At 34.7% G+C, this 24,262-nt stretch overlaps 1 protein-coding gene across 1 annotated transcript in view; it reads right to left on the bottom strand.

Moving 5' to 3' along the window:
* The window catches only part of LOC138700466 (pikachurin-like), a 1,281,074-nt gene that overhangs the window by 184,964 nt on the left and 1,071,848 nt on the right, over positions 1 to 24,262 (bottom strand). The window contains exon 7 of the mRNA XM_069827077.1: positions 15,452 to 15,641. Within this exon, the coding sequence (XP_069683178.1) occupies positions 15,452 to 15,641 (190 nt within the window). The remainder of the gene's footprint in view (positions 1 to 15,451; positions 15,642 to 24,262) is intronic.

The following is a 24,262-nucleotide window of genomic DNA, read 5'->3' as shown; positions in this document are numbered from 1 at the left end:
AATAAACAAATGAACGAATAAACGAATAAATAAATAAATAAAGGAATAAATAAATAAATAAATAAATAAATAAATAAATAAATAAACAAATAAGTAAATAATGAATAAATAAATAAATAAATAAATAAGTAAATAAACAAATAAATGAATAAATAAATAAGTAAAGAAACAAATAAATGAATACATAAATAAATAAGTAAATAAATGAATAAATAAATAAATAAATAAATAAATAAATAAATAAGTAAATAAATGAAGAAATAAATAAATAAGCAAATAAATAAATGAATGAATAAATAAATAAATAAGTAAATAAATGAATAAATGAATAAATAAATAAATAAGTAAATAAATGAATAAAAAATAAATATGTATATAAATGAATAAATAAATAAATAAAACCATAGGTAATATATGATAATGGACCAGAACATTTTGATAACTGTGATACTTTTTTGTTTTGTCTTTGTGTATCAATTAAACATCTCTAATGGTATTTATTTCAATTATGTATGTTATGCAAAGTTACGAAATCTTTCCACGCCGACCAAATGCTATTTCGAGAATGATGAGCGAGACTCGAAGCGCAACAGAGTTACGAGACGAGACTCGAAAGACAAATGCAACGAACACAGCGAGCGAGAGCGGCAGTTAGTTTTGTTCATCTCTTCCGGGGCCCATGAATATTTCTATAAAGTGAGTACAGTTGTTCTCATTGAAAAGTAAAATGATGGCATTGCGATACTTAAAATCTCACTTGATTACAGTGCAGGCAACTCTACCTCCACGCTCCCAACGGAGTTCCATAGCACGTACAGAGAACAGGGCAATCGCTTGTTTTTCCATTTCATGGTTTCCAATTTTGAGCAGCTAATTAGCAGTTATCTGTTTTCAATTTCCACTCCAGCATTAATGAGAAGGAAATTATGATAATTAGGAACTAATTTCAATGGTGATTTTAAAGTGTTCCAATCGTATTTGAAGACACATTCAGAAACTCATTCACCGGCGTGATATGTAAATAGCTGCTGATTCTGCAGTTATATAATTTTATTGCATTACGCTAATGAAAATGCCGCGAGACTCGTAAATTTGTGCAGGACGAACTAAAATACCCTCCTACTTTCTCTCTCCTGTTCAAATAGGAAACACCATAATCATCATATGAGTCGTCTAGCATCGAACTGTGAAATAATAATAATAATAATAATAATAATAATAATAATAATAATAATAATAATAATAATAATAATAATTTATTTCATTTTTATTTATTTAGTAATATTTTATGTGCTGTACAATAGTCAGGGGGCTAATAACGGTTCAGCACATGATAATATCATTACAAGAACATTAATAATGGTAGAAATTGCAATAAAAGTACAAAGGAATAATTATTAAAATAATTACAATTTAAAATAGTAATAATTGAAAATGAAAAGATGGATTCTTACAAATAAATATAATACAAATGATATAAATGAACGAGAATATTATAATACATATATAAGCATAAATTAAAAACAACTGATATGAAACTCCGAAAAATATACAGGTTGATTCAGACCACACATAACAGTAATTTATTTCGGAAACTAGCGCATTACAATTTTCGAGACAAAAATATTTAAAACTAAACCACATGTGAACTTTCACTTGAGCATGATTTCATCAATCAGCTCTCACAGGAAATAGTGTCAGTAGCGTATCACTTTAAAATTTCAAATGGGAGTCGGAGTCAAATAGGGTACCATTTGATAGAGCTCTTCAAAACTAACAACTTTCATAGGAAACGTTTTTATTAATTCCTACTCTTTCCATGAGAAAACTTACGAAAAGGCGATGGATGATTCAGACCACCCCAAAGTCATTTATTTCGGAAAGTAGTGCATTCAAATTTTCGAGACAAAAATATTTGTAATTAAACCACATGTGAACTTTTACTTGACCTTGATTTCATCAATCAGCCTTAACAGGAAATAGGGTCAGTGGCGTATCACTTTAAAATTTCAAATGGGAGTCGGATATCCAACCTTATGGCATCCGTTCAGAGGCCTGAAGATGGTAGCCCCATCATTGGAATTACTACGTCTCGGCCAGTAACCAATTATTATGGCATTGATATGCTTTCAAGTCTCCCAACGAATCTAATCGGGTGGAATCGAAGGCATTACATACAAATCTATTGTGGGGGTATTCTGTCTAAGACACAGGAGTCGAACCGGCTTCGAATTCACGATATTTGGATTAAGAAACAAGTACGGTTAACTAGTAAACAAAAAGAAGATCAAACAAATCCCTTCTGTTATTGTCAATCTTGTCACACATTTTAAAATGGTTAATTTTGGAAATACTGAATTATATTACCACGACTAGATAATGATGGATGTGAATCTAACAATTATGGTTTAAAATAACAATCGTGATTATGAATCACGGATTGAATCCCCTAGGTCTGTAAGTTAAATTATTTGTTACATGCTAGACATGATGGCAACAGTGTCTTCATGGAAAACCGAAACATTAACAACGTCCCTAAAACTACTTAAAAACTTACGTAGAGTTTTGAGTAATTTAGTCCTCGGCATCGAGGACTAGAAGTTATAGAAGAAATATATTTTAATAGGTGGTCTACATCAAAGAAAAGTTACGAGAACGAGTGAAAAAATTGCATTCAACTACATAAATTCGTGACCTTTAGAAGTCGAAATGAAAGTTCCAAAGTTAGACACGCAAATAACAATTTCGCTTGCATGTTGTCAGTAATTGACTTTACACAGGGTGTTATGAAAATTACGAATGGATTTCGGTCTTGAGGAAGAAATAGCATATATGTTTCATTCATTCATTGTTTTCTGCCCTTCAGTACAAACCTACCATTGTCCAATCTTTCCTATTTTCTGCCTTCCTCTTAATCAACATTTTTTATTGTTCGTAAATAGTAAACAAATGAAAGAGAAGACATGGTAAGAACAAACCTACCATTGTCCAATCTTTCCTATTTTCTGCCTTCCTCTTAATCAACATTTTTTATTGTTCGTAAATAGTAAACAAATGAAAGAGAAGACATGGTAAGAACAAACCTACCATTGTCCAATCTTTCCTATTTTCTGCCTTCCTCTTAATCATCATTTTTTATTGTTCGTAAATAGTAAACAAATGAAAGAGAAGACATGGTAAGAACAAACCTACCATTGTCCAATCTTTCCTATTTTCTGCCTTTCTCTTAATCAACATTTTTTATTGTTCGTAAATAGTAAATAAATGAAAGAGAAGGCATGGTAAGAACAAATCTATCATTGTCCAATCTTTCCTATTTTCTGCCTTCCTCTTAATCAACATTTTTTATTGTTCGTAAATAGTAAACAAATGAAAGAGAAGACATGGTAAGAACAAATCTACCATTGTCCAATCTTTCCTATTTTCTGCCTTCCTCTTAATCAACGTTTTTTTTATTGTTCGTAAATAGTAAACAAATGAAAGGGAATACATGGTAAGAACAAATCTACCATTGTCCAATCTTTCCTATTTTCTGCCTTCCTCTTAATCAACATTTTTTTTATTGTTCGTAAATAGTAAACAAATGAAAGAGAATACATGGTAAGAACAAACCTACCATTGTCCAATCTTTCCTATTTTCTGCCTTCCTCTCAATCAACATTTTTTATTGTTCGTAAATAGTAAACAAATGAAAGAGAAGGCATGGTAAGAATAAATCTACCATTGTCCAATCTTTCCTATTTTCTGCCTTCCTCTTAATCAACTTTTTTTATTGTTCGTAAATAGTAAACAAATGAAAGAGAAGACATGGTAAGAACAAATCTACCATTGTCCAATCTTTTCTATTTTCTGCCTTCCTCTTAATCAACATTTTTTTATTGTTCGTAAATAGTAAACAAATGAAAGGGAATACATGGTAAGAACAAATCTACCATTGTCCAATCTTTCCTATTTTCTGCCTTCCTCTTAATCAACTTTTTTATTGTTCGTAAATATTAAACAAATGAAAGAGAATACATGGTAAGAACAAACCTATCATTGTCCAATCTTTCCTATTTTCTGCCTTCCTCTTAATCAACTTTTTTATTGTTCGTAAATAGTAAACAAATGAAAGAGAAGACATGGTAAGAACAAACCTACCATTGTCCAATCTTTCCTATTTTCTGCCTTTCTCTTAATCAACTTTTTTATTGTTCGTAAATAGTAAACAAATGAAAGAGAAGGCATGGTAAGAACAAATCTACCATTGTCCAATCTTTCCTATTTTCTGCCTTTCTCTTAATCAACATTTTTTTATTGTTCGTAAATAGTAAACAAATGAAAGAGAATACATGGTAAGAACAAATCTACCATTGTCCAATCTTTCCTATTTTCTGCCTTCCTCTTAATCAACATTTTTTTATTGTTCGTAAATAGTAAACAAATGAAAGAGAATACATGGTAAGAACAAATCTACCATTGTCCAATCTTTCCTATTTTCTGCCTTCCTCTTAATCAACATTTTTTTATTGTTCGTAAATAGTAAACAAATGAAAGAGAATACATGGTAAGAACAAATCTACCATTGTCCAATCTTTCCTATTTTCTGCCTTCCTCTTAATCAACATTTTTTATTGTTCGTAAATAGTAAACAAATGAAAGAGAAGACATGGTAAGAACAAACCTACCATTGTCCAATCTTTCCTATTTTCTGCCTTTCTCTTAATCAACTTTTTTATTGTTCGTAAATAGTAAACAAATGAAAGAGAAGGCATGGTAAGAATAAATCTACCATTGTCCAATCTTTCCTATTTTCTGCCTTCCTCTTAATCAACTTTTTTTATTGTTCGTAAATAGTAAACAAATGAAAGAGAAGACATGGTAAGAACAAATCTACCATTGTCCAATCTTTCCTATTTTCTGCCTTCCTCTTAATCAACTTTTTTTATTGTTCGTAAATAGTAAACAAATGAAAGAGAAGACATGGTAAGAACAAATCTACCATTGTCCAATCTTTTCTATTTTCTGCCTTCCTCTTAATCAACATTTTTTTATTGTTCGTAAATAGTAAACAAATGAAAGGGAATACATGGTAAGAACAAATCTACCATTGTCCAATCTTTCCTATTTTCTGCCTTCCTCTTAATCAACTTTTTTATTGTTCGTAAATATTAAACAAATGAAAGAGAATACATGGTAAGAACAAACCTACCATTGTCCAATCTTTCCTATTTTCTGCCTTTCTCTTAATCAACTTTTTTATTGTTCGTAAATAGTAAACAAATGAAAGAGAATACATGGTAAGAACAAACCTACCATTGTCCAATCTTTCCTATTTTCTGCCTTCCTCTCAATCAACATTTTTTATTGTTCGTAAATAGTAAACAAATGAAAGAGAAGGCATGGTAAGAATAAATCTACCATTGTCCAATCTTTCCTATTTTCTGCCTTCCTCTTAATCAACTTTTTTTATTGTTCGTAAATAGTAAACAAATGAAAGAGAATACATGGTAAGAACAAATCTACCATTGTCCAATCTTTCCTATTTTCTGCCTTCCTCTTAATCAACATTTTTTTATTGTTCGTAAATAGTAAACAAATGAAAGAGAATACATGGTAAGAACAAATCTACCATTGTCCAATCTTTCCTATTTTCTGCCTTCCTCTTAATCAACATTTTTTATTGTTCGTAAATAGTAAACAAATGAAAGAGAATACATGGTAAGAACAAATCTACCATTGTCCAATCTTTCCTATTTTCTGCCTTCCTCTTAATCAACATTATTTTATTGTTCGTAAATAGTAAACAAATGAAAGAGAATACATGGTAAGAACAAATCTACCATTGTCCAATCTTTCCTATTTTCTGCCTTCCTCTTAATCAACTTTTTTATTGTTCGTAAATAGTAAACAAATGAAAGAAAAGACATAGTAAGAACGAACAAACAAACGAAGCAACTAACAGATATTACAGTGTCAGGACAGAATAAATAGGGCTTTTGAGAAGATATTAGAAGAAAGTGGAAAAATGAAGACCGAATTAGAAAGGACGATGGAATTAGTGAGAAATAAGGGTGCAAAAAAGAAAATCAGGGGTGACAAAAGTGAGTGAATAAGAATAGAGAAGACAGTGTCAAGTGTCAGAATAAAGTGTAAAGAGTGTAGTAAGATAGACACAGAAGCAATGAATTAAAGTGAACGAACATCTGAATTATTGAGAAATAGAAGAGACAGTAATTACTAAGCTGCGGATTTATGCCTATATGCCTATTTTATCCTTAACTTGAAGGCGGAAGATTTTAGGTTACATATCCATTTTAAGACATTGTGAGTATTATATGCGAATTCTATAGTGCCTATAATTACCTATTTCACTAATAAATGTTGCGTAAAAGTTGCCTAAATATCTGTATTATATATTATACTTGAATTTACCGACCATTCTATCGACATTTTTTGAATCTGTAATTTGTTTCTTTTTTATCTAGCGGAGGGAAGTGATATAGAACTAGCGATAATTCTGTGTGTTACGTTTTACTGTCACCAGAGCGCGGAGAAATCGAATAATTTAAAATCAACCAATAAGGAAAAATGTATTTCGAAAGCCGCATGAATCACTATGGTAGTTGACTAGGGTAGTTGTTTTAAGCTATGTATCCGTTTTGTGAGTTTGTGATTTGAATTTGGAGTTGAGTTTTCTGCTGTAATACGTAAAGTATACCGTGGAGATATGTCAAAACAAAAGTCATCAGAAGCACTGATTGGAAAACACATGGACATTACTGCGTTCTCACTGGTTTTGTCCCCAGCTGAGATTGGATCCCTGAAGTATTGCCCCATCACTTCATGTGAAGTGGAAGGGAGTTTCTCCCAATTTAAGAGCATTCTTACAGACAACAGACATCAGTTCTCATTACAGCATTTGGACGAATATTAATTATTCACTGCCATAATGACATTCCTATAGAAAGTAGTGTATAATGCTACGCTATGGTCGTGTTAGCCATTGACAATTAGAAATATGTTAGTGCCTTTTTAAATGCCTATTTTAGAATTTTGAGTGCCTATTTTGCCTGCCTATTTCAAATGTTTTTAGTGTCTAAAAATCCACAGCTTGGTAATTACTAATCAAATTAAGTGGATGGGATAATATAATGTGAATTAATGTTGTGAGCTTGGAGTACCATCAGGGGTACTCTAAAGTAGGAGTGTTCTAGATACAGTGGAAGCTCTTAAGTTCGACAGAAAACAAGTTCGACATCCTATAGTTCGACTGCTTTCGTAGGAGAATTAGACACGCCCCTATACGGGCACTAACAAATGGGTTTGCCATTTGAATGGAAATTGGTTCTGTGTTTTGTAGTGATACTTTTGTTAAAGGAAAACAGAATATTTTATTGATTAGGACATCCATACTTAATCCTGATTTTAAATCAACGAACTCTTCCTTTTCTATTTGAAAATTGTGTCGTTTGTGAAACGGAACTGTCAAACCCACTGTGGTACTAGAAGCGCATACACAAGTCTCGGGGCGGGCAGGAAATGCAAGTACAGTACTGTATTCGTTGATGGATAACCAATAAGAATTTGTATTCATTTCATCTGCCACACCCACTACCCTTATTGGACTGAACTTTCAATTCTGTTCAGTCGAACTTAGGAGAGTCCACTGTATAATTATACAGGGAGAGTCAATAAAAGAGGGAATTTAGAAGTAGAAGTAAAGAGAAAGAGATAATTACGTAAATAAATAGAGAAGAGAATAGAAGGGAAGTTATAAACAATGTAAGTGTTGTGAAATAGAGAAAATGGAAATGAAGACAATTTAGGAGAAAATAGCTGAGAAATAATGAATAAGAATCACAATAACAAAAGTAGACAACAAACAGACATTCAAAGTATACAGAAAACACACAACAACAACAACACACATACACAACACATCCAACCACCCCACACAACACAAACAAGCTGCATTCCGAACAATAGTACACAGACTACTCAACACACCAATGAACCAACAGGATTACAACGATGGGTTAAACATAATCACATACATAGCACAAGAAAACGGATACAACCCTAACATAATAGACAACATAATACTTAAGACAAAACATAATCACAAAAACATAAGAATACAACAAAAATACAAGAAGACAAAAAATACATCAAACTAACATACGAAAACAAAAACACACAAAATTGCAACCTCATTCAAGAAATTAAATTACAACATCGCATACAAAACAAATAACACTCTACAAAAACATCTCAACACACAAACAACACAAACACACAAATACAACTACACAGGCGTATACAAACTCAAATGTAACACCTGCAACAACTTCTACTTAGGACAGACAGGCAGATCATTTCAAACATATTAAAAAGAACACATCACAGCCATAACAAAATTACAAAACACCTCCACATATGCAGAACACATCACAAATGCTAACTACACCCACAGAGACATCAACACAGACATGGAAATACTACACATCCAACCAAAAAGCCAGAAACTCAACACACTAGAACAATATGAAATATACAGACACACGAAAACACACCCCAACGAAATTCTCGACACACAACTCAATTTCAGAACACACACACTCTTTGACTCTACACTATACCACACGTACACACCCTCACAGGATAAAAAACAAGAGGCGCCAAGACCAACAACGACCAGTTCTGAGAATGTCCCATAAATAGGTCGAAATATGTAAACAAGGTGTGTTAGGATTTAACACAAGAAAGTCTTATCATACATATTCCGAAGTGATACAGTGTTAAAAGTTGTGTAATCAAAATGTAGAATAAGAATAGTTGGATTTGGGAATAGAGAATAAAAAATAATGCAAATAATGAAGGAAAGGTATATAGCCCTACAATATTTAATAGGAAAGCGAACACAGAAATTCTCTGTAGTGGGCACTAACGCCTTCTTCATTAGATAGAGTGGTCAGGCAATTACAGAAGTTTATAAAGGACTCATTGTGGTCTTTGAATGAAGCATTTGATACATCTTGCAAGTGTTTCCAAGTTTGTCTGAGCTCGAATGGGATGTAACGTCTGTATTGCTTGCGAAATTTGAACTACATCCATTATTTCTCAGACGCTGGAAGTAGATACTTGTTCCGGAGTCCAAGTGCGCTTGGGCGGCTTGATGGCTGTGTTCACGCCAAATAGCAATTCGCTAGTCGATTTGCATAATTGCTACGGTGGATGCAGCCGTGAAGGTCCTTCCCGCGAGGCCTGCGCACTTCCCGTGACAAAAGCAAGCGTGCTCATCGTTTACTGAAACACGATAAACCTGCCAACCGTGCACAAAATTCTCTAAGGGCTATTACCTTTTCTGGTACCATACGCAGTCTTTTGGAAGAAAGGTTGCGAATAACGGTACGGAAAAAAATCAAAACTCAATTCAATAAACACGCTGAACAGGTGAGGGAGAGAGAAAGAGAAAGAGAAAGAAAAAGAGAAAGACAAAGAAAGAGAGAAAGAGAGAGAGAAAGAGAAAGAAAAGGAGAAAGAGAAAGAAAGAGAGAAAGAGAGAGAGAAAGAGAAAGAGAAAGAGAAAGAGAAAGAAAGAGAGAAAGAGAAAGAGAAAGAAAGAGAGAAAGAGAAAGAGGAAGAGAAAGAAAGAGAAAGAGAAAGAGAAAGAGAAAGAAAGAGAGAAAGAGAAAGAAAAAGAGAAAGAGAAAGAAAGAGAGAAAGAGAAAGAGAAAGAGAAAGAAAGAGAAAGAGAAAGAAAGAGAGAAAGAGAAAGAAAAAGAGAAAGAAAGAGAGAAAGAGAAAGAGAGAAAGAGAGAAAGAGAGAAAGAGAAAGAAAGAGAGAAAGGGAGAGAGAAAGAGAAAGAGAAAGAAAGAGAGAAAGAGAGAGAGAGAAAGAGAAAGAGAGAGAGAAAGAGAAAGATAAAGAGAAAGATAGAGAGAAAGAGAAAGAGAAAGAAAGAGAGAAAGAGAAATAGAAATAGAAAGAGAAAGAGAAAGAAAAAGAGAAAGAGAAAGAAAGAGAGAGAGAAAGAGAAAGAGAAAGGGAAAGAGAAAGAGAGAGAGGGAGGAGGAATATATCTGATATAGTCTATATTTGATATCAACATTTACATCCATGTAATGTCGATCTCACAATTTTGTATCCGGTGCCACAATTACATTCATTACAGATACAGTAGAACCTCTATTATCCGTGGTAATGAAAGGGGTTGACTGAACGGTTAAACGAAAAAATCGGATAATCCGTACCATAAAAGATTTTTATAAATAAAGTGCATAATGTAGGCCTATAGTTTCGCAATTTCCTCCTTGGTGTTATGTTTAACATGCTAGTTAGTGGATCAGAAGTTCAGTAATTTAAGTCTGGTTATCAGTGACGGGTTTTAAGGAATAAGGGAACTCCTTGTGATGGTTATCTGCCTAAAGATAGGAGTAGAGGCCTCGTGTTGTAGATTTACACATTCGTACTTTATACAATTTACCTTTCTTTTATTAAATCGCGCACAGTTGTAACGCCAATCTCGTATTCTAATCCGATATGAGATAGAGTTTCTGCTTTTCCAAATCTCTCAATTACGAGTATTTGCTCATTTTTATACTTAGCACAACACGTTTTCTTTCGACACCCATGGAAGATATTTTGTATGTTATACAGAACGTCCACACCAATAGTACAACAAGGACTGAATTGTACACGGGTTTAGCGATTGTGTGGCCCTTCTTGGGGTTATTTTCTTGAGAGCAGGTAGTGATTATTTTACAAGTTGGGAAAAACATCCTCTCCAATAAGTAATTGTATAGGACTTTATATTTTGTCCTGTAAAAGAGAGGGAGAGAGGAGAGAGAGAGAGAGAGAGAGTCGGTTAATCCGCCAATCGGTTAATAGGGTGACGGATAATCGGGGTTCTACTGTATACCTTTTGTAGACGCTTTTATACTAAGTATATGATTATGTCTCGTGACCAGAATATTGTACGAAATGGAACTATAAAAGTTGGAGATTTATCCTTCGAAGAGGTGGAAAAATTCAATTATCTTGGAGCAACAGCAACAAATATAAATGACACTCGGAAGGAAATTAAACGTAGAATAAATATGGGAAATGACTGTTATTATTCGGTTCAGAAGCTTTTGTCATCTAGTCTGCTGTCAAAAAATCTGAAAGTCATAATTAATAAAACAGTTATATTACCGGTTGTTCTGTATGGTTGTGAAACTTGGACACTCACTTTGAGAGAGGAACATAGATTAAGGGTGTTTGAGAATAAGGTGCTTAGGAAAATATTTGGGGCTAAGAGGGATGAAGTTACAGGAGAATGGAGAAAGCTACACAACGCAGAACTGTAAGCATTGTATTCTTCACCTGACATAATTAAGAACAATAAATCCAGACGTTTGAGATGGGCAGGGCATGTAGCACGTATGGGCGAATCCAGAAATGCATATAGAGTGTTAGTTGGGAGGCCAGAGGGAAAAAGATCTTTGGGAGGCCGAGACATAGATGGGAGGATAATATTAAAATAGATTTGAGGGAGGTGGGATATGATGATAGAGACTGGATTAATCTTGCTCAGGATAGGGATCGATGGCGGGCTTATGTGAGGGCGGCAATGAACCTTCGGGTTCCTTAAAAGCCATTTTGTAAGCACGTTGTAACTGCACATATATGAAATTATGAGCAAAATTCCATTTATTTTTATACAACGGTCGTAAAATATAACAGGTGTTAATAAATATGCGATAAATAAATAACATAATAAACGTAAAATTTAAGTAAGCATTTCGTTTCAATTTCTTTAGACTAAAAATTAAACCTGGAGGAACTATAATGTGCAACACAGACTACACTATTCTGGAAAGCTATCTTATACTTGAATGCTTGGAAAAGATTAACAGAGAACTCATTCTTTATACCATATTTCTTTCGCTGTCAGTGTTTACTCTGTAGATAAGTTCTATATCTCACCATGCTGCTTCAGGTACGTACAAGAAAGGCGTGTTTAGAAATAAGGAGCTATAAAACAGTGTACACAGTATTAATTCTTTCTTTGCAGCAATTAAGAGTGGTTCATGAATTTTTCAAATGTACTCCCACATTTGGTTAAATTCATGCTTAAGATAAAGAAACCTTGAATGTGAATAAGATGTCCGACAGGGAAAGAATATCTTATCGGAACCGCAACTTTCGAGTATTTTACAGCATAAAGAGAGTTACATCAAAACATTACGGGAACCAAATAAAGCAGACATCGCCGTAAGATTCGTTACACAATCTCTATGGTTACGTTTGACATTTTTTTAAATAACAGCGTTCAACGGACAATCGCTAGAGCCGACCGATTTAAGAAATGTTTGAGCAATGGCCAAAAGTGATCCGATGTTATTGAATTAGTATTATTGTAATTGTGATTGTGGTACTTGTAGATTATAATATTTATGAGTGAAACATACATGAGAGTCTGTATAGGCCAGTTTCTATCTGATGCTTTTCCAATTCACTGCAGGCTAAAGAATGAGATGCACTATCACCTTTACTTTTTAACTTCGCTCTAGAATATGCCATTAGGAGAGTTCAGGACAACAGACAGGGTTTGGAATTGAACGGGTTACATCAGCTGCTTGTCTATGCGGATGACGTGAATATGTTAGGAGAAAATCCACAAACGATTAGGGAAAACAGGAAAATTTTACTTGAAGCAAGTAAAGTGATAGGTTTGGAAGTAAGACAAAGTATATGATTATGTCTCGTGACCAGAATATTGTACGAAATGGAAATATAAAAATTGGAAATTCATCCTTCGAAGAGGTGGAAAAATTCAAATATCTTCAACCAACAGTAACAAATATAAAAGGCACTCGGGAGGAAATTAAACGCAGAATAATTATGGGAAATGCGTGTTATTATTCGGTTCAGAAGCTTTTGTCATCTAGTCTGTTGTCAAAAAATCTGAAAGTTAGAATTTATAAAACAGTTATATTATCGGTTGTTCTGTATGGTTGTGAAACTTGGACTCTCAATTTGACAGAGGAACATAGGTTAAGGGTGTCTGAGAATAAGGTGCTTAGGAAAATATTTGAGGCTAAGAGGGATGAAGTTACAGGAGAATGGAGAAAGTTACACAACGCAGAACTGCACGCATTGTATTCCTCACCTGACGTAATTAGGAACATTAAGTCCAGACGTTTGAAAAAGGCATGGCATGTAGCACGTACGGACGAATCCAGATATGCATATAGAGTGTTAGTTTGGAGGCTGGAGGGAAAAAGACCTTTGGGGAGGCCGAGACGTAGATGGGAAGATAATATTAAAATGGATTTGAGGGAGGTGGGATATGATGATAGAGACTGGATTAATTTTGCTCAGGATAGGGACCAATGGCGGGCTTATGTGAGGGCGGCAATGAACCTCCGGGTTCCTTAAGAGCCAGTAAGTAAGTAAGTAAGTATTGGGAATTATATTAGCTGGTATGTTGTGATAAACCTAGCTTCATTTCTTATAGCCTAAATAGATATAACCTATTCTAGTCGGATAAAAACCTCGTTACTTTCCAGATTTGTAGAATTATATATACTACTGTTGAAACACCAAAAGCTTAATCTGAACAACAAACATAAGTCTACTTTCCTTCCACAGTCTTCTTTGCAAGAGTTTTCGTTGTGTTGCAATATTATGAGGTAGTACGTTATTGTATATTATTTAGGTTATTTCAGGTTGTAACACGAGTGGCTGCATGTTTTATACAAACCCTGAATCCAAACATGCTAATCGTGACTTACACAGTTCTAAAACACAAGAACTTGTTCGTGTCTTTATATCCAGTTATCACGCATAGCTGTAATTTGCTTGTCAAAAGTCATACAAGTCTTTAACTAAAGGGTCTCAAATATCGATATAGTGCTTGGTACATGTTATTTTCTCAGTAGGAAAAAGATTAGGAATATTTTTCTAGTAATATCTTAATGATTCCCTGCCCTGTAGGTCAAGTGCTAGAATGCTCAGCCAGAAATCCCGCAGAACCGTATTCGATATCCGACAAGAAAGCGAAGGTTCTCTACTTTTCATAATGAGATCGCATTTTTCCATTGCCTCGTGTTTGCTCTATAAGCGGTGTTGGAATACTTCTTAATTCAGTATCAAACTCAGTAAATATCTAAATAAGCATGTTTATTGCAGAAAAACGAGAATGCTAGTAAAAAATAAATGAATATTGAGAGAGTAGTAGGTATGGATAATATTAATTTATTATTATAAAGCTATTATGATAGTAGAAAATAGTAATATGCGTTACAAGAGCGGTATGTTGAAGATTTCATGTTTGAGGAAAAGTTTGAAAAAGCGAAACGTAGTTGAGCTTTTTTCATTTCCGAGAATTGAAAGAAAACATACCGCTCGTGTATCGTACATTATTTTGTGCGAAGATCGTTTGTTATATACCTGAAAGAGGAATTTCTAATTAGTTGCAATGAAATCTCCATCTTGGTTTCTGTTCAATGACGGCAAATTTGCAAAACAAAAATATCTATCTTCAACATTGTTGCTTTAAAATGTTTTCTGTGTTTACTATACTCCAGCAGGACGTGAAATGCGTTTGTCTTTTTTCCCCCCAGTCTATGGAATCTTGTTGATTTTTTCACGGCTTCCTTACTGTTACTTGCATCATGAATGCAGTAACTTTAGTGGAGTTGTAGAGTTTACTTAATTTTTGCAAATATTTAAAAACAATAATTAACAGTGCAATTTAGGTGAAATTGCAGTGCTAAGTTTCCAATTTATAATTATTACTATATTGAACGTCTCTAAAAATAATATGTTACAAGCCTAAAGCAGTAAAATCAATATGTCACTTAAGCGGTAAGAAGAGGGAAATTGTTATGTGTGTTAGGTTGGGAATACTGAATGTGGAATTTTAGACTTTCCGCGGATTGGTTTTGTGCAAATACGCACGATCTCGCACAAAATTCCTTGCTAGTTAGCCTATATTATGATTAAAACATGGGAGTTTCCATATATGACAATCAACAATGCATAATCTGAAAGGACAAATGAAAATCGTAGATGATTAAAATGGCTATTACAAATCAACAGCGGGCACAATGTGTTCTTTGGTATGCTAAATTTGAGACTGTTAAAAGAGTTCAAAGGGAATTTCGATGTGAGTATGGTGTGCGTAATGTACCTAAATACGATTCCATAATGTTGTGGTATCGAACATTTGTAAACGTGCAAACGTCATAATTATAATAGTGCGGTGCTGCATTTATTATCATTATCAATAACTAACGTGAAATTTTAAGCTTTATGAGAGATTTAACGTCTTAGAAACAACTAAAAGGGCATAAAACAAGTATTAGCAGAAATGAAGAAATGATAACCGATTAAGTTTCGAATTCGCTTAAACGACTTAATATGATATAACTAGTGTGAAACTTATATTTCATGCAAAAATGAATGAAAAGAACTCACCAACATCAAACCCCTTGACTGAGTCCCCAAGAGGCGCGAGATTGAAGCTGTATACATGATCGTTTACTTCCAAATGTCTGATGCAGCCTTTGAGTCCATCTTCAGTAGGCAGTTTATCTGCCAATCCTGTTGTGTTGCCAGGACCTCCAATAAAAAGTGGTTCTCGGAAAGTGATTCTTGAAAACAGACCCTGTGGAAAAAAAGAGAAGATTTAGTAAGGAAAACAAAGACAGCATATAGGAATTCGTGTGAAATACTGTTTGCACAACAATTTTATAAATGAGTCAAATACACAAATAGCTATTTGCACTAAATTTTTGACACACTTTTACTCAGTCCATACAATTTATAAATTACATCAGATAACTTACTTTTAAAATTATAAGTTTGTGTGTATATTCCTTGTATGATAGTTCAAGATAATGAATAATTGAAGATCTATCCTTTCAAAGGGGCTAAGCGCTAAAAACAAGTTTCTGAGATATTGATGAAAAAAACATTTCCAAATGCATGTTGACATACCTACAACAGTTGAACTACGACATGCTCATATGGTTGTACCTTCCTTAGACTAGATACAATTAAACTCGAAAAATTGGCACTTAGCCCCTTTGGAGAGACAGCCTTTCAATTCGAAAGCGTGTAATGAGAGAGTTTGTCAATTTTACGACAACAGAGCTTTTAGTTCTTCATGATACGGAAAATATTTCGCTTTCTAGAAGTTGACAGTACTCTTCAGAATTTAAAAATTAATCAATTCGTTTGTGTTGGCTAAAATAAGACATGAAAACTCTTCTCTCCAATCGTTTCAAATAATTAATGAGCATCTGTGAATTAAAGTCTTTATACGGTGAACTACCATTTCATTCTAATCACTGATACCATTTGAATTAAGCATTGCCCTCGTTGATTATTTGTTCATTGTTTATGGTGTACGAACATTAATTAAATCGTTTACACTTTGTAACTGAACTGTAGGAGAGAGCTTAGAACTTATCTTTTTTCCTTGCCCTGCATTCTCGCAGTGTTTTCAGCCTGTCATTTTCAGTTCTTGGCCAAATTTACGGCGGTTCATTTGTATGCTTCCTTGCGCTATCTTTCGTCCAGTCCCTGATTTGGGCATATTTTGTTACAAAAAATATTCTTAAAAATGTAATTTCACTTACTGGTTTCGATTTACGTTATAACAATGTATAGAAGACGCACTGCCCGACGGCAGCTCCACTTCCAGTACTTTATGCATTGATTTATACAAATTGGTGGAAAATCGTAAACAACAACAATAGTTTTATTTACGGTATAACAACAAAGTTCTGTAAAACGTCCGTCACAGAATTTTGTTTCACAGCGTTTGAATTGCATCCTTCCTAAAAACTTTCACTTCAAAAACGAAAAAGGATAATACAGTTATACTAATAAATTCACACAATTACACATTCATACACATTTGGAAGTACATTTCTAATAGACAAAGTATATGAGTATGTCTCGTGACTAGAACATTGCACGAAATGGAAATTTATCCTTTGAAGAGATGGAAAAATTCAAATATCTTGGAGAAACAGTAACAAGTATAAATGACACTCGGGAGAAAATTAAATTCAGAAAAAAAATTAGGAAATGCCTGTAATTATTCGGTTGAAAAGCTTTTGTCATCCAGTCTCTCTTCAAAAAAGCTGAAAGTTGGAATTTATAAAACAGTTATAGGGTAAACTGGGGTCTGTTGGACAGTCGGGCATGTTGGACACTCTGTACTTTAACGTGTTACCTCGCCACTTGTGGGCACCACATTCTGCTAGAAGTCAATGACGGAAGTAGGCACGAGTGGGGCTACTTCCGTCATTGACTTCTAGCAGAATGTGGTGCCCACAAGTGGCGAGGTAACACGTTACAGTACAGAGTGTCCAACATGCCCGACTGTCCAACATACACTAGTTTACCCTATTACCGGTTGTTGTGTATGGTTGTGAAACTTGAATTCTCACTTTGAGAGAGGAATAGAGCTTAAGGGTGTTTGAGAATAATGTGCTTAGGAAAATATTTGAGGCTAAGAAGGGTGAAGTTACAGGAGAATGAAAAAAGTTACACAACGCAGAACTGCACGCATTGTATTCTTCACCTGACATAATTAGGAACATTAAATCCAGACGTTTGAGATGGACAGGGCATGTAGCACGCATGGGTAAGTGCAGAAACGCATATAGTATGTTAGTTGGGAGACCAGAGGGAAAAAGACCTTTGAGTGAGTTCGAGACGTAGATGGAGGATAATATTAAAATGGATTTGAAGGAGGTGGGATATGATGGTAGAGACTGGATTGATCTTATATATTATTTTAATGTACCGAAGTACATATGATATTTCCATGCAGATATTCTGCGTCACCATACGATGAAAGAGTAATGGAACGGACAAAAATTCTCTCCGGCGCCGGGATTTGAACCCGGGTTTTCAGCTCTACGTGCTGATGCTTTATCCACTAAGCCACACCGGATACAACTCCGACGCCGGTTAGAATCGTCTCAGATTAAGCTCCAACTCTTGGGTTCCCTCTAGTGGCCGCCCTCTGCACTACGTCATAGATGTCTATGAACGCAGGACCGAAGTCCACACATGTGCTGAGGTGCACTCGATATGAGTTCCATTACTCTTTCATAGTATGGTGACGCAGAATATCTGCATGGAAATATCATATGCACTTCGGTACATTAAAATAATATATATGATATGCGTAAATCACTTCGTGATTTAAGACGGCGCTTATTCCGTCGGATCCCGGCCAACTAGTCACTCATAACGAGTGCACCTCAGCACATGTGTGGACTTCGGTCCTGCGTTCATAGACATCTATGACGTAGTGCAGAGGGCGGCCACTAGAGGGAACCCAAGAGTTGGAGCTTAATCTGAGACGATTCTAACCGGCGTCGGAGTTGTATCCGGTGTGGCTTAGTGGATAAAGCATCAGCACGTAGAGCTGAAAACCCGGGTTCAAATCCCGGCGCCGGAGAGAATTTTTCCTCCGTTCCATTACTCTTTCATCGTATGGATTAATCTTGCTCAGGATAGGGACCAATGGCGGGCTTATGTGAGGGCGGCAATGAACCTCCGGGTTCGTTAAAAGCCATTTGTAAGTAATACTTATAAACAAATATACCAACACAAAAGCAAACAAGCAAAGCAGAAAAGGAAGAATGGAAAAAATAGAGAAAGCAAAGATATAAATACGTACAATAATCGTGTAAAGAAAGGAGAAATATAAAGTGAGAAAGGAGAAAAAAGATATATAGGAAAGGCAGCAATGAAAGAAGAAAACCAAATCTCAGGACGATCGCATCAACATGCCATAGAACTGTGCGACTCTCTTCCTGTGGACTTCCTAGTCACGGCATTGTTGAACACGAAACCCGACCTGGCGAATAATTTATCTCTCTTATTTGCACAGGGCAGCTGATTCGGATCTGCCTCCCGCTGTAATTAAGCTGATGAGTGTGTTATTTATGAGAGCATTGAGTGCATAATTATTGCGTTATTAGTTACGCATTTACGATGTAATCCCATATTACGTCATGGACTCTTTTTTTCGAATAACAGATTACTAGTATTAGTACTGTTAATATTCACATTCATTAAATAGAACACATTAAAATACATTATTACGTCATAGAACTATGTATGTTTCAAGTATAAAACGCGCTAAATTTATAGGTCTACTTATCCTTTTTTATGCAGTTGTGTAGATTAGTCACAGAGCACGTCCGAATTCAAAGGAAAATCTTCCATCTCTCTCTCTTTGTCAGTCTTCTTATAGATATAAATAGTCTAGTCAGTTGCCTACATTGACAATATGTTAATTCAAACATGTTTTCTTTATATGATTATAAATAACAGAGATGAAAGACATCCAAACATTTACACGGACTTGGTAACATATCTAAAGTTCATTAATTTTGGAATACGTTTTCAACAGAGTGGAACAGTATTTTTGAATCATTCTGTAGTTTAAAAAATAGGATAATCTATACCAATAATAAATCTGTAGCCGAAATTTTTCTGGTAATTTTCGATTTTCCAAAAATAATTGGTCCTAACATATATAATTAACCACCCTGAAACTAAAAATCGCTTTTTTTTTAATTTTTGTTTGTATGTCTGTCTGTCTGGATGTTTGTTACCTTTTCACGCGATAATGGCTGAACCGATTTATATGAAAATTGGAATATAGATTAAGTTCGTTGTAACTTAGAATTTAGGCTATATGGCATTCAAAATATTTTATTTAAAAGGGGGTTATAAGGGGGCTTGAATTAAATAAATGGAAATATCTCCCTTATTATTAATTTTCATGAAAAATGTTACATAACAAAAGTTTCTTTAAAAATAATTTCCGATAAGTTTTATTCCATGCGAAATTTTTATAGGACTGATATTTAATGAGATAAATGAGTTTCGAAATTACAATAACGACGCCATTTAAGGCAGTGTAATGAAATAAAAACAAATGACTTCGTCTATAAGGGGCCTTGGACAACAACAATCGAAAGCTATGAAACATACGGTAGCCTACAGAGAATGTTTCTGTGTTTGTATGAAGTAATATCGGAAGCTAAATTAAGCGATTTGTATAATTAATTATTAATTCACCATTGGAAAGTGTAGTTTCTCTAGATGGACATAATGCTATAATGTTATTACAGTAACTCCTGAGTAAATCGAGGACAGGTAAGATTAAAATAGCTTCTTATGCACAGAAAACTTGATAGGGATTCGTTTCCTGTATTTCCTAAAATAATGTGACAGCTACACCGGGGTTCGAACGCGTGTCCGTTGGTCGCTTAGGTGTGGTGGCGAGGGGAGTATCTGGATGCCGAGAGGGTAGAGGGGCGGTGTACTAATGCGACGCGCGAGGGGAGGTTGCGCGCGCATGTGGTACTGGCAGAGAGGAGAGGGATCTGGATTGTTCGAGAGTGCTATCTCTGGACACGCGTGGAACTTTCCAGGCTACGTCGGTGTGGTTATAAAAGAAGAAACGCGAGTGAACTCGGACAGTGTGATTCATGATTAGTTCAGTGAGTAAGCCAGTGAACAGAGCAAGCTAGCCAGTCTTGTGTACCGGAGTTCGACTTGAGTGTGCGTCCGCAACTGTGTGAGCATTAGAAGGCCTGAGTTTGAGTGCAGTGGACCGCAGTTGGAGGGACCTGAGTTCGGGTGCAGTGGACCGCAGTTGGAGGGACCTGAGTTCGAGTACAGCGGATCGTCTCTGAAGGTCTGTGGTCCGAGATACTGTGAACTTGAGTGACTGAGCTAGAAGAACTGTGAACTGAGAACTGACAGTTCTGATTTGTAAATAGTGCTTTGTAAATATTAGTTAAGATTAACAGTTCATTGTTGTTCGTAATAGTCCAAGTAAATTGTCATTGTCGTCAGTGGAGTGGACTAGCGAATACTGTGTTACTGTGTGGAGAGCAAATCCTATTGTTGAGATAATAAAGTTATATTGTTGTTCATTATAAAAAGTTACAATAATTTTTATGACCAAATGAGTGGTCTCTGGATGAAAATGACCACATTTTAATTTGTTTAAATACAATTTAAATTAAGTAACATAATAAATGATTATCTTTCTATCAAACACGAATGTTCCCTGGATCAAACGTCCTATTTTAATTATGTAATTACTTTATATTTATTTCTAACGGGTGCAGCGGAGCGCACGGGTACGACTAGTTATTAAATATTTTTACATTTTTGTAAGTTTATAGTCAATAATATATAAATTGTTTATATTCCAAATGCTTAACAAGAATCGGCATATATTTTTGATGGGGATAATTGTATTAACCCCCCCCCCCCCTTTGGTAGTAGTAAGTTGTGAAAAACCTTGGTAGCAGGAGGGTTAAAACGCCTGTAGTAGGTTTTGCGTTTAAACAGAAGCAATTAACAGACCTGAATGAATTAAAAAACTGAGTTGTGGTATTATTACATTGAATTATACAGGGACATCATTTTATTTTTACTTCAATTTTTATTGTACCTGAGTTTTTGAATGTACTTCACTCCCACCCCTTCTACTAATGAAGTTCAACCGTCCTCCACACAAATCCAAGACCGCATATACAGACATAGTAGCCTTACAGTCACAGTACGTTCCAAAAATATGTTCGCGTTTTCCAATGACGAAAGAGCTTTCAATATTGTATCATTTTCGCACAGGTACTGTCGTCCATTTGCCTACATCGCATTCCGGTTTTCCCCACCAGCTTCTATTCGCCTCTCTGTAAAGGCTAGTGGCTGGGCTGTCTTAGCTCTTTTCTGAGAACATTAATTTCTGTTAGGAATTGGACGTCTACGTAATATTATACAACTGTTTAAAATAACTTAGATAAAAGGGCCTCGTTAAGTAATTAACTGTCACGTGATTTCCCTCCTTTCTAAGACCTGCGACATAACCACTTGGACGGACAGTAGATAGCATGACTGAGTATTTTTATCTTTTCGGATCGAGCGGAAGTGAAGACTGAATTTACAGTACGTAAGGTACTCTTTTTACAGAATAGGTACAGAATTATTTCAACATGAGTTACTAGTACGAAGGACGATATTGGTAATAGGAATTACACACATTAGAACTGAAGCCTGTATCGAAATGAACCGCCACCATTTTGAAAAATGTGTTTAGATATCCATATTATGATTATTTTTTCAATTTAACTTCATTCTCTATATTGTACTCTAATGTGCTGTAGACAGTATAATATACACTGCATAATGAATACGTCCACATGGACAGCTCAGTTCGTGAGTAAAAACACTCATTGTTAATACTGTACTGTATTTTGATTAAACATAAACCTAATGAATATTATCAAACTCAAAAGCGTGATATTTCCTAGTTTACGTAAATGGATTAACTACTTTTCTTTCCCCCTATACCTAGTAAAGTGATTTGTTTGTAATTTTACGCCATCGAACTCCAATCGTTGAAGGGCGTAGCAACAGTTGATCCAAAGGTATAGCCAGGTTAATATCAAAATGTTAGTAAAAATAAAATGATGTCCCTGTATCAATATTCATATCGCCGCATAAAATTATTGGTAGGATGTGAAGAGACAAGGCAATTGTTAATTTCTCCATTAGAATCATGAAAATATGTATACCACCACTTGGAGACCGATACACAGGAATAATAATATCAAGAACCACCTGGCCACTGTCTGGAGCGTATACTGCGAACTGCGGAATCTTTTTTGATACTAGTATTTGCAGCAAACCTTCTGACAGGAAGATGTATCGCCTTCCGCGACGAGGCTGTAAGGCTGTCCTCACATCCGAAGTGTCTCGGTGGACATACAACGGGGATGTTAACCCTAGGCCGTGGAAACATACATTTCACTTCGATTTTCCAAGGGACTTCTCAGACAAGCTACTGCAAAGGAAGAGAATCTCTTGGAAAGATCTCAGTTTCATAATTTAAATAAAGTAATTGCAAAAGAATAAAGAACGATACCGTAATATATAGATGAAATATCAATAAATAAATAAATATATATATATATATATATATATATATATATTTCTTACTTTAAATCAGTGATGTCAAAGCCAGCGAATTTTCCTGACCTTGACGTCGTGCACTGGCAGCAAGCGATAAGTATGGAAAAAGGAAGGGTTGTGTATATGAAGAAGCATCCTGTTGGATTAAGAAAACAGTGCTGCATAAACTTCAAACGGAATGTGAAATTGTATGTCCTTATTTTTTTATGGCTTATTTCTATTTAATATTATCTATATTGTCTGTAAAACAAAAGTACTAACACTGATTTCTTAATATTGCACTTGTGTTTTAAATCTTAATAACATAATAGAGAGTTAAGAAGGAATATTCATTTAAATTCCATAGTGGTATAATATTATACTGTATTAAGTGGATCAAACACATCATTCATAAAGAAAGTGATATTCCAAAGAAAGAGATTGAGTATGACTTGATAAGTTGGAATTTATATTGATGGTAGCTTTAGCCTTACAAAAGTAATCAATAAACTAATCAAAACAATATTACAGTACAAAGAAAAGTTACCTAGGTACTGTATCTGTTTTAAGTGTAACTAATATTACATAACAAAACTCTTATCGCATTATGCTTTTAAGGTGATATTTGTGAGCAACTTCCTATCATCAGAATATTAAATTACTGTATTTTCTCGAAATGTGCTGCAGCTATAGAGCTGACATTTTTACAACACATGGGCACGTATATTTTGCTTATGATGTAACAGTAGTTGCTTTGTTAATTAATTTCCTTACAAACAATTTCCATGCGAATATTTTCAAAATTTTCAATACACTATCTTCAGTAATACGTATATACGGTATATTAGATTTACGAAAACATTCTGTAAGGCTACTAAATAAACAGGCCTATACCTGAAAATTTCACTTTTCTATACGAAAAGTTGAGAAAATATTTCTTTTGAATAAAAGAATCAAACTTGTGAAAAATGAGCATTAAAATTAAAACTTACATTCTTATAATGCACTTATACTTCTCAGGCGGCATATACCACCTCTTTCGTCTGTCTCTTTCCTTTCCGCTGCAAAGCGCTCAGGCTCTCCTGGGCTCTAAAGCGCGCGCTTGCTCCTGTGAGCATCAATTGACATGCCTGCTTTAGACGTACGCATAATACATGTTCATCAGTTACATTTAAATTTAGCAGAAAGAGCTATCAATGAAGTAGGACTAGTATTAAAACTTGGTTCGAAATTGCGTAACTGGACTCAGCTATGAAATGCAGTAATCCAAGGGATTAATAT

The sequence above is a fragment of the Periplaneta americana genome, chromosome 5, assembly GCF_040183065.1.
Source record: "Periplaneta americana isolate PAMFEO1 chromosome 5, P.americana_PAMFEO1_priV1, whole genome shotgun sequence".
NCBI classification, from domain to species: Eukaryota; Metazoa; Arthropoda; class Insecta; order Blattodea; family Blattidae; genus Periplaneta; species Periplaneta americana.
This window is presented reverse-complemented; position numbering and strand designations above follow the sequence as displayed.